General features: G+C 64.4%; 2 protein-coding genes across 2 annotated transcripts; one reads left to right on the forward strand and one right to left on the reverse strand.

The window, feature by feature from the left end:
• Window positions 1-1,594: 1,594 nt before the first annotated feature.
• MRPL43 (mitochondrial ribosomal protein L43) lies at window positions 1,595-2,568 on the reverse strand. Its single transcript, XM_006277476.4, has 3 exons — window positions 2,392-2,568; window positions 2,008-2,114; window positions 1,595-1,845 (listed from the first exon to the last, which is right to left on the reverse strand). The coding sequence occupies exons 1-3, from the start codon at window positions 2,520-2,522 to the stop codon at window positions 1,610-1,612; spliced, it is 474 nt and encodes a 157-aa protein (XP_006277538.1). The 5' UTR covers window positions 2,523-2,568; the 3' UTR covers window positions 1,595-1,609.
• Window positions 2,569-2,629: 61 nt separating this feature from the next.
• TWNK (twinkle mtDNA helicase) lies at window positions 2,630-8,492 on the forward strand. Its single transcript, XM_014595645.3, has 6 exons — window positions 2,630-3,224; window positions 3,314-3,980; window positions 4,487-4,727; window positions 5,262-5,369; window positions 6,103-6,244; window positions 6,945-8,492. The coding sequence occupies exons 1-6, from the start codon at window positions 2,751-2,753 to the stop codon at window positions 7,446-7,448; spliced, it is 2,136 nt and encodes a 711-aa protein (XP_014451131.3). The 5' UTR covers window positions 2,630-2,750; the 3' UTR covers window positions 7,449-8,492.
• Window positions 8,493-10,550: the final 2,058 nt, after the last annotated feature.

Raw genomic sequence — 10,550 nt, forward strand, 5'->3', positions numbered from 1 at the left:
ATGTCAGGTGGGGTCTGCTGCAGAGTTGGGGGCTCGGGCCTGGGGTCTCAAACAAAGCCCTGTGCCAGCTACTGCCAGCCCCTGCGTAGAGCTCAGGAAGGGGAATGGGGGTCCGTGTCCCCAATCTGGGCTGTGCCAGTGCTGGGGTCTCCCAGCAGGTCACCACTGTGTCCCCACCTCAGGCCTGCACCTGGCACTCCCACGTCTGCCCCTCCTGGCAGCCCTCCGTGCCCAAGAAGCACCATCTTGCTGCTGCCTCTCTAGGCTTCCCCCTCCCTGTGCACCAGGCGGGTGCCTTGGCTTCTCCCTCTTCTCACCACGTCTGCAGCCTCTCCTTGTTTTCTGTGCCTATGGGGGTTGGGCCTGGGCGTCCTGCCCATCACAGTGGAGACGAGCGCAAGGTGCTGTACATAAAGGAACCACAGTATAGGCCAGGGTGGGGGTGGTATCATTGGCAAAGGGAAATCCAGCAACTCCTCCTGGGAGGCCAAGACGGGGTCTGCAGGCCACACCTGGGGCTGGCACGGACACAGTTAACAGGACAGCCCAATTCGGACGCAGTCCCAGCGTCTTCAGGGCTGATACAGATGGGCTGAGTGGGAGGAGGTGCCTGTTAACGAGTTGGTGAAGGCCCAGGGGGCACGATTGGCATCCCCAGCCTTGGGGCAGGAAATCACAAGGTACAAGCAGGAGTCACTCAGCACCAGAAAGTGCAGGGGGAAGGACAGCTGGGCAAGGAGCCCCTGGCACGCCGTCCCCCCACCTTCCGGTCACCAGGGCTGCAGCCACCTGCCCTGGGCCGCTCTCCAACCCCCTGGCTTCTGGGGCAGGGACTGTGAAGCCCAGTGGGGAAGGTTGTTCGGGGGGGGGACTGGAAAAGCCCTGGAGCCTATTGCCCCTGGGAGTCTGCCCAGTGCCAGCTGCAGAGCCCCCTGGGTCCCAGGAGGAGGGGGGGAGCTGGCAGGCCAGGCTGTGCCCACAGCGAGTGGGGGAAATGGGTCCCTTTGTGCCAGGGGTCAGTCAGGGCGACAAAGGCTGCCGGGTGCTAAGGCAGGTGCTTGGGGCTTAGCTGGGCCGGGCTTTCCTTGCCGGTACCAGGCTGGCCTGAGGCAGGGAAACCTGCCCCCTCCCTCGAGGGGCATGGGCAAACCCCGGCGTTTTGCCCAGCTCTGAGGGCCCTGCCTGTCCTGGAGGTTTACGGGGGTTGGAGCACTTCACTACCTCCTGTCCTAAATGGCGCGGGCACGCTGTGGGGGCTGCCTGCCCCCAGCCACGCCCCCTGGGATGGGACTGGGCTGTACCCCTGCGGTGCTGGAGCATAGGGGTGCGTGGGGGGGGTCAAACCCCAGACTCCGGAGGAGGAGAGAGGGAAGAGCCGAGATAGGAGAGAGGCAGCAAGGGCTAGAAAGGAAACAGTGGACGTGGCCCGAGGGCACGCAGCGTGCCCCCTCTCTCAGCAAGAGACGTTCCCGGCCCTGACACGCAGCTGGCTCTGGGGTGCGGCGCGGCAGGGGCCAGGTGGGCCAGTCCTCTGCGCCCCCCCTCGATCAGACAACACGCCCCGCTTCCCACACGCGTGCACACGGAGTCCAGCCCTGCGCTGCGTGGTTTATTCCGGGGGCGGGAAGCCCGGCCGGTGCACGCGGCGCAGGGTCTGCAGGCCTAGCCCGCTGGGCTTGTTGGTGAAGGGGTGCCACTGGCCCTGGATGCTGGGGTGGTTGGTGTGGAAAGGCTTGCGGATGCGGACGATCTCCAGGCCGGACTGGTTGGCCAGCTTGCCGATGAGCTGGGCGATGTCCTCGGCCGTCTGGTTGGCGACGGACTCCTCCCGCACGGCGCCGTTCACTGCCAGGACAAGGAGCGCCCGGCTTCTGGGTCCGGGGCCTTTCGTCCGGCCCCTCCGCGCGCTTGCGTCGAGGGCCACGCGGGCGACGCGGCCGTGGGGCTCCCCAACCCCGCCCCCCCACAACCCATGTTGAACGTGGCAACGGCGCGGCGCCTACTCACAATACTCGGCCACTACGGTGGGGCCTTGGCAGTCCTTGGGGTTCACGTACACGGCGATGCCCGGGTTGTACCTGGCGAAATCCACCACCTTCTCCTCCACGTAGTCCCTGCGGGGAGAGGAGCGGGGCGCGCGTGGTCAGGGTTCGCACACCCGCTGCCCCGGTCGCTGTGGGAGGTCAGGGGCCAAGTGCATCCACCTGGGGGAGGGGAGGGGGTCACACTCCCCATCCCCCCCATGCTGCTGGGAGAAGGTCAAAGGGCACGAGGGCACGGGTCACGTGCAGGCCGCCACGCTCGAGGGCATTAGCACCAGCGCCCCGTGACGTCAGGGGTCACGTGGCCCCCGGACGGGGGGAACGACGGGGTCACGCGGGTCCGGCGTACCTGGCGCCGCGCGAGCTGGGCGAGGCCGGGCTGAGGACGAGGCTGAGGCGCTGCAGCTGGCACACGTAGCGGCCCAGGCCGTTGCGCAGCACGCTGGCGAGGAAGCGGCTCGGCGTCCCGCGGCCCGTCATGGCGGCGCCACTTCCGCCACCCCCCCGCCTCACCCGGAAGCACTCCGCTCGACCCGGCCCGGAAGTGGCACGAGGCAGTTGCGCTTCCGGGCTTGCTCTGCCACACTTCCTGCTTGACCCCGGAAGGGCTCCCCCCCCTCACCGGGCAGCGGCGCGCGGCTGTTGTGCTTCCGGGATGGCGGGCATGGCGCGCTCCTGGGCGCCGCACGTGGGTGGCGGGTAGCCGGCATGGCGCTGCCCGCGGGGCCGAGGCGGCGGCTGCTGGCGCTGGCGCTGGCCTGGGGGCCGCGGGCCGGGCTGCGCTTGGCGGGCGCCGGCAGTGCGGGGCGGCGCGCGGCCGCCGAGGACCCGCTGGGGCCGGGCCCGACGGGCGCGGCCGAGATCCGGCAGTACCTGCGCGCGCGCGGCCTGCCCTTCCAGGAGGGCTACAGCTGCCTGCGCACGCCCAGCCCCTTCGCGCCCGCGCCCGCCAGCCTCTACCTCGACAAGACCACGGGCTGCTTCGTGTGCCCGGCCAGCGCCGCCGAGGGCTCGTGGCAGGACTTCCAGGCCGGCGTCGAGCTGGGCCCGGCCGCGCCGCCGCCCCCCGACCCCGAGCACCAGCGGGACCGGGAGGACGCGCGGCGCCTCTGGGACCGGGCCCTGCCCCTGGCCGACCTGCCCGACGCGGCCGAGACGCGCGCCGCCTTCGGCCTGGGCAAGGTAATCGCTTCGGGGGCAGGAGGAGGTCCCGGCGGAGCTGGCGCGCACCTGCGGGCTGACCCGGGAAACGCCCGTGCTTGTGTTCGCAGGTGTCGGACGCCACCCTGAAGCGCTTCGGCGTGCGCTACCTGCCGCCCACCCGCGCCCTCGTCTTCCCCTGGTTCGGCCCCCACGGGCTGCTGGGGCTCAAGCTGCTGGCGGCCGAGGGCTGGGAGGAGACCACGCTGCCCCGCCCCGGGGCCTACCGCAATCTCTTCGGGCTGCCGCTCGTCGGCCGCCGCGACGTGGAGGTGGTGCTGACGGGCCGCGAGCTGGACGCCCTGGCCGTGGCCCAAGCCACGGGGCTGCCCAGCCTGGCGCTGCCCCGCGGCCCCGCCTGCCTGCCCCCGGCCCTGCTGCCCTACCTGGAGCAGTTCAAGCGCATCACGCTGTGGCTGGGCGAGGACCTGCGCTCCTGGGAGGCCGCCAAGCTCTTCGCCCGCAAGCTGAACCCCAAGCGCTGCTCCCTGGTGCAGCCCGGCGACCAGCAGCCGGGGCCGCTGGAGGCGCTCAACCGGGGCATCAGCCTGGCCAAGGTGCTGCAGTCGGCCCTGCCGGCGAGCCACAAGTCCATCGTCTCCTTCCGCCAGCTGCGGGACGAGGTCTTCAGCGAGCTGGCCAACGTGGAGCAGGTGGCCGGGGTCAAGTGGACTCGCTTCCCCGACCTCAACAAGTTTCTCAAGGGCCACCGCAAAGGGGAGCTCACCGTCTTCACGGGTGAGCGGCCGGAGCGGGGAGGGAAAGCATAGCCCCCACCTCACGCTCTCGCTCACGCTTACACTCTCTTGCTCTCTCTCGCTCTTATGCTTACACTCTCTCTCTCTCTCTTTCACTCACACTCACTCACTCTGCAGGAGGCTGCTGGACTTGCTCGGGGACCAGCTGTCTCCCGTTGAAAGCAAGCAGGAGATGCCAGACCCTCTGCTGAGGTGGTTGGGCCCCTTGTCCTGTACAAACAGTTTGACGAAGGGGCCTTGGGAGTCGAGTGATCCCACCCCCAGCACAGACCCAGGGTGCCCTACCCCCACCCTCACCCCCTGGCCCTGGGTTTGCGTTATAGGAAACGCCTGTTAGGTCTTAGTGAGTCCTGGTCTTCCGCAGGCTCTTCAGCAGTCTCCAGTGAGGAGTCTCCCTTGCTGTGCAGGGGTGCTGCAGTGCCTTTGTTGGGGAGGGGCAGGGGGCACGTCTCCTCAGCTAACCTCCCCTCCCCACCCCGTGGACAGGTCCGACGGGCAGCGGGAAGACTACCTTCATCAGTGAGTACGCACTGGACCTCTGCATGCAGGGCGTGAACACGCTGTGGGGCAGCTTTGAGATCAGCAACGTGCGCCTGGCCAAGGTGATGCTGACGCAGTTTGCGACCCAGCGCCTCGAAGAGGAGCTGGACCAGTACGACGAGTGGGCCGATCGCTTCGAGGACCTGCCGCTCTACTTCATGACCTTCCACGGGCAGCAGAGCCTCAAGTGAGGGGCGCTCAGACCCCTGCGCTTGGGGCGTTGGCTGTCGTGTGCTTCCCGGGTACAAGGAGGGGAAGGGGTTTCTGGAGCTGGCCTCACTTCAGTTTAGTTTCCTGCTATCCTGGCTGTGTCAGGCAAGGCAGGGTAGCACCTTAGACACAGACTGCTTCTGTAGATAACCTGCTAACACTTCTCCTGGGAGGTGGCTCCGGACCCTCCTTGCTGCAGCGCTTGCAGACCTGGTGTCCAGCCTGAGTGACTTATTCATACCTGGCTGTTCTTGTGGGTGCAGAGGATCCTGGGGGGATCTGTATGTGTGCAGGGGGCTTTGCAAGGTCTGTGCCAGCACAAGGCTTGTGCCCAGGGGGAACAGATCGGTGTGAATGGTGAGTGGTCAGGGCTATGGAGCTTAGTGAGGCCCCAGTCTCTGCAGCGCAGGATGAAACTCCCCTTCCTAAGGGTGGGAGCTGTGCGGGTGGGACTCGAAGCCCACCCGGTTGGTTGGCAGCAGAGGCTGAGGGGCTTGGTGTGCTCCCGCAGGGCTGTGATCGACACCATGCTGCACGCCGTGTACATGTATGACATCGTCCACGTCGTCATCGACAACCTGCAGTTCATGATGGGGCACGAGCAGCTCTCAGCAGACAGGTGCATCCCTGCCGCATCGCTTCCTTCCTGGGACCCGTCCTCCCTCCGGTGTCACCTTTGACCCCCGCTGGCTCCCACCTTTTCTGGGCATTGCCTGCATGATGTACCCCTTGCTACCCCGCCTGGTGCCGGTCCAGCCTGAGCTGAAGGATGTGTTCCCGGGGTCAGATCGTCAGCTGGCGTTGCTATGTCCCGCACCCCCCTTGCCAGCCCAGCCCCCAGCTCAGTCCTGTTCGAGGCAGGGGCTGAAGTGCAGGGGGTAATTGCCTTGGGTATGGTCAGTGCGGGGCCCATCCTGACCGCAGGGGCCTGGCCCTGCCTGCTGCTCTGATCACTTGGTCTGGGATGTGGTCAACGGGCACTGGGGAGACTCTAGGCTCCTTCCCCAGACCCCTGAGTCTTGTCCTGCTAAAGGCCTCTGCTGTCTGAAAAGGATGGGGCACAGCCTGTCCCAGCAGGCATTTGGCCACCTGGACTCCTGGGTTCTGCCCCCGTCAGCTCTGACCGGTTGTGGGAGCCCAGGCGGAAGCGGTGAACTTGTCCCCGGGGCTCTGGAGTAAGTCGGGGCTGTGATTCCCACTGTCACTAGGGGCTGGTGTCAGGAGGCGCTCCTTGGTCCATGTTCCCAGTGCCCCCGATCTATGCCACAGCTGAGTGACTGGGTCAGGGGTGTCGTAGAGCCAGGGCTGGCACTGGGAGCCCCTGACCTTCCCCTTCCTCTTCCCTCCCACAGGCTGGCTTCGCAGGACTACATTGTGGGTGCCTTCCGCAAGTTTGCCACGGACAACTCATGCCACGTGACGCTGGTCATCCACCCTCGCAAGGAGGACGATGAGCGGGAGCTGCAGACGGCTTCCATCTTCGGCTCTGCCAAGGTAAGCGAGGCCGAGGTCCTGCCCTGCCTCTGGGGCCCGGGCAGAGCAGTCTGTATGGGTGTGCGGGGCCGGGGGCATAACAGCCTGGGTGTGGCGGCGAGTGGCCGCGGTGCAGCCTTACAGCGCTGTCCATGGCCCCCCTCCCCGGGAAAGCCCTGAGCATGGAAGAGCCCTGCTGTGCCCCTTGGAACAGGTGCCGGGGAGGCAAAGCTCCTGCCCTTCCCTGCAGCCACTTCTGGGGTGGAATATGCCCTCAACAGCCCCTAATAACACCAAGGTCATGCCCCATGGGGTAGGTCACACTGGTGAGTAGATGCAGAGGCAGTCGGCAGGAGATGGGGAAGTCCCGGTCAGGCTCAGACACCCCCACTCCCTTCGTTCTGGGTCTTCAGAGATCTGGTGTCCTTTCTCCGAGGCCCCGGGCCCAGCTCTGAAGGAGTGAACTGCATTCATCCTGCCTGTAGGGTTCAGTGCATTTGGGCTGGGGTGCGACGACGACATGCTTCCTGCCTGCTGCCGGGTGGTTTTATGAGGTGCTCTTTTTAAAGGCATATTCCACCCCAGAAGCAGCTGCATTCCTGCGATGCAGCAGGTGGCTGAAGCTTGGTCAGCATGGGGAGGGTTCATCAGGCTCACGGGGCCTGTAGGGTGTGACCCCACAGTCCCCAGCCAGCCCCCTATTTGTCTGTCTCACCCCCAGGCCAGCCAGGAGGCTGACAACGTGCTGATCCTCCAGGACCGGAAGCTGAGGTCGGGGCCGGGCAAGCGGTACTTGCAGGTGTCCAAGAACCGCTTCGACGGCGATGTGGGCATCTTCCCGCTGGACTTCAGCAAGACTTCCCTCACCTTCTCGGGCCTCGCCAAGGGCAAGGCTAAGCTCAAGAAGGTCAAGGTCGAGAAAACAGAGGAGCCAGCCCCCAAGGCAACAGCCCCCGAGGATCCGGCCCCCAAGGCGACAGCCCCCGAGGATCCGGCCCCCAAGGAGCCGGCCCCCAAGGCGACGGCCCCCAAGGAGCCGGCCCCCAAGGAGCCGGCCCCCAAGGAGCCGGCCCCCAAGGCGATGGCCCCCAAGGCGACGGCCCCCAAGGAGCCAGCCCCCAAGGCGACGGCGCCCAAGGAGCCAGCCCCCAAGGCAACAGCGCACAAGGCGAAAGCCCCCAAGGTGACTGCGCCCAAAGGCAGTGGGTCCTCCAAGGACCCATGAGCCTGGCTTCTTGGGCATCATCCTTGCCTGAGCACCGTGCCCATGCCGGCCTGTTCAAGCTGGAGGGGAGAGGAGTGTTGCACCTGGTGTTGCGACTTCGTGCCAAAGCAGCCTGTCACCAGGGCTCTGCTGTGTCTTGGGGCTGCGGCCTGGGCTCCCACAGATCGCAGCCCCCTTGGCTCTCAGGAGGAGAAGCCAGCCAGGACTGGGGTGCTTCCTAACAACAGCTGAGACCCGGAGTGTGGTGGGGGAGACCCATCGCTGATGCCCCCCCTGGAGCTGTGCCCTGGAGAACCACATGCCAGATGTGGGGATGGAGACGGGACATTTCTCCCATTCCCCAAGACTTTGACTGAATGCTGACTGGGCTGCAAGCAGCTATTGGCGCGGGTTGGGGAACAGATCCATCCCCCCAGCAGCGCTGCTTTCCTGGTGTCCAGGTCAGCCTGGCGTGGGGGCATCTCTGCTCACCTCTTGCGGACGTGGTGTCACGAAGCTGCTGCCTTGTTGGGTACCTTCTCTCCCTGGCCTCCAGGAGGGGAAGAGCAGTGGGAGGCTGGGGGTGGGGAGCACTGGCAGGGCCGCCTTTGCGGGGTATGAATGCCTCTTCTCCTTCACACCTCAGGGCTGCCTCACCATGCCAGGCACCATCAGCTTGGGACCGGTTCCCAGGGGGTGTCCTCTTCCGGAGCCTGTAGGCTCAGATGGTTATTACAAGAGTAACTGTGCCTTCCACCCTGGGGTGGTTTGGGAGCACCTGTGGACTGGGAGAGGAAGGAATTCACCAGCAATCCAGGAGGGGCGAATTCACCAGCAATCGGACACTGCTTGCCGGGGTCCATCCTTGCCCCACATCCACAGATGGGGAAAGAGCCCCCAGCTGCTCCAGGGCAAGGGGCTTCTTTCTCCCCCAGCCGGAGACGGGGTTTGTGCAGCCATGTTACCAGGGCTGTAGGCAGTTGAGCTCTGGTGCGACTGCCTCTGCTGCTGTCCCCTGTCATCTGTCAGCTCCCCGTGCTCAGGAAAAACTGACAAGGAAACCAAGTGCCTCTGTGTCTTGTTCTCAAAGGGACGGGAGTGGTCCTGGGTTTCAGTCCATGGCCCGTAGTCATGGTGTGTTGTCACGGGGTTGCAGTACAGCCAGCACCAGCGCTGCGGGCACTCAGCTCCAGCCCAGGGCGCGGCCCTGGTCCCTGTTCCTTTGGTGTGATGGGCCTGGGGGGGGGAAGGGGACAAGCAGAGATGGGAAGGGGTCCAGGAGCAGCTCCATCCCGGTGGGCCCAGGCAGGCATCACAGAGGCCCTGTCTGCAGGTCTGAGCTCCTCTTGGGTAGATCAGTAGCATGAAGAAGCAGCTTGAGTTTATGCCGTGCCCAGGGGAGAGAGGACCCAGAGCAGCAAGGCTGGGGGTGCCTGGCTTTGGAGTGGGTGACTGTTGCCTTCGTTCACAATTTCCTTTGATTTTTGGGGTTTGCGCTGAGTCCTTCCCACAGGCAGGAGCCCCAGGTGCCACCAAGCTGGGGGGTGTAGTAGATACGCTGGAAGGTGGGGCTAGGATTCAGAGTGACCTGGATAAACGGGAGGGTTGGACCAAGAGAAATCTCAGGAGGTTCAACAAGGACAAGTGCAAAGTCCTGCACTGAGGAGGAGCGATCCCCTGCACCGGTGCAGGTGGGGGGCGACGGGCTGGGCAGCAGCTCTGCAGAAAAGGACCCGGGGGACAGGGGGCAAGAAGCTGAACAGGAGCCAGCAGTGTGCCCTTGTCACCATAGATTCATAGAAGTTAGGGTCGGAAGGGACCTCAATAGATCATCGAGTCCGACCCCCTGCATAAGCAGGAAAGAGTGCTGGGTCTAGATGACCCCAGCTAGATACTCGTCTAACCTCCTCTTGAAGACCCCCAGGGTAGGGGAGAGCACCACCTCCCTTGGGAGCCTGTTCCAGACCTTGGCCACTCGAACTGTGAAGAAGTTCTTCCTAATGTCCAGGATAAATCTCTCTGCTAGCTTGTGGCCATTATTTCTTGTAACCCCTGGGGGCGCCTTGGTGAATAAATCCTCACCAATTCCCTTCTGTGCCCCCGTGATGAACTTAAAGGCAGCCACAAGGTCACCTCTCAACCTTCTCTTGCGGAGGCTGAAAAGGTCCAGGTGCCCCAGTCTCTCCTCGTAGGGCTTGGTCTGCAGGCCCTTGACCATACGAGTGGCCCTTCTCTGGACCCTGTCCAGGTTCTCCACATCTCTCTTGAAGTGCGGCACCCAGAATTGAACGCAGTACTCCAACTGCGGTCTGACCAGCGCCCGATAGAGGGGAAGTATCACCTCCCTGGACCTATTTGTCATGCATCTGCTGATGCACGATAAAGTGCCATTGGCTTTTCTGATGGCTTCGTCACACTGCCGACTCATGTTCATCTTGGAGTCCACTAGGACTACCAGATCCTTTTCCACTTCCGTGCCACCCAGCAGGTCATTTCCTAGGTGACCGGCATCCTGGGCTGCGTGGGTAGGAGCGGGGCCAGCAGCTGCAGGGACGTGATTTTTCCCCTCAGCACTGGGGAGGCCACATCTGGAGTCCTGTGTCCAGCTGTGGCCCCCACTGCAGAAAGGATGTGGACACGTTGGCGAGAGTCCAGCGGAGGGCAATGGAAATGGTTGTGGGCTGGGGGACAGGACTGGTGAGGGGAGGCTGAGGGAAATGGGCTGATTGAGTCTGGAGAAGAGAAGACCGAGGGGGATTGACTAGCAGCCTTCACCTCCCTGCAGGGGGGCTGCAAAGAGGACGGAGCTGGGCTGGTCTCAGTGGGGGCAGATACAGGACAAGGAGCAATGGGCTCAAGCTGCAGCAAGGGACGTTGAGGTTGGATATTAGGAAATAGTTGCTCATGAGGAGGGTGGTTAAGCCCTGGAAACAGGGATGTGGTGCAGTCTCCATCCTTGGAGGAGTTTAAGACTTGGGTAGATAAAGTGTTGGCTGGGATGATGTAGTTGGGCTGGTCCTGCTTGGAGCAGGAGGTTGGACTAGATGTGATCCCCGTCCAGCCCCAGTTGTTTGACTCTGTGACCTGGCGCGGGCGCTAGATGCTGTGGTCCTGTGCCGGGAG

Source organism: Alligator mississippiensis, chromosome 6, assembly GCF_030867095.1.
Source record: "Alligator mississippiensis isolate rAllMis1 chromosome 6, rAllMis1, whole genome shotgun sequence".
In the NCBI taxonomy this organism is placed as follows: Eukaryota; Metazoa; Chordata; order Crocodylia; family Alligatoridae; genus Alligator; species Alligator mississippiensis.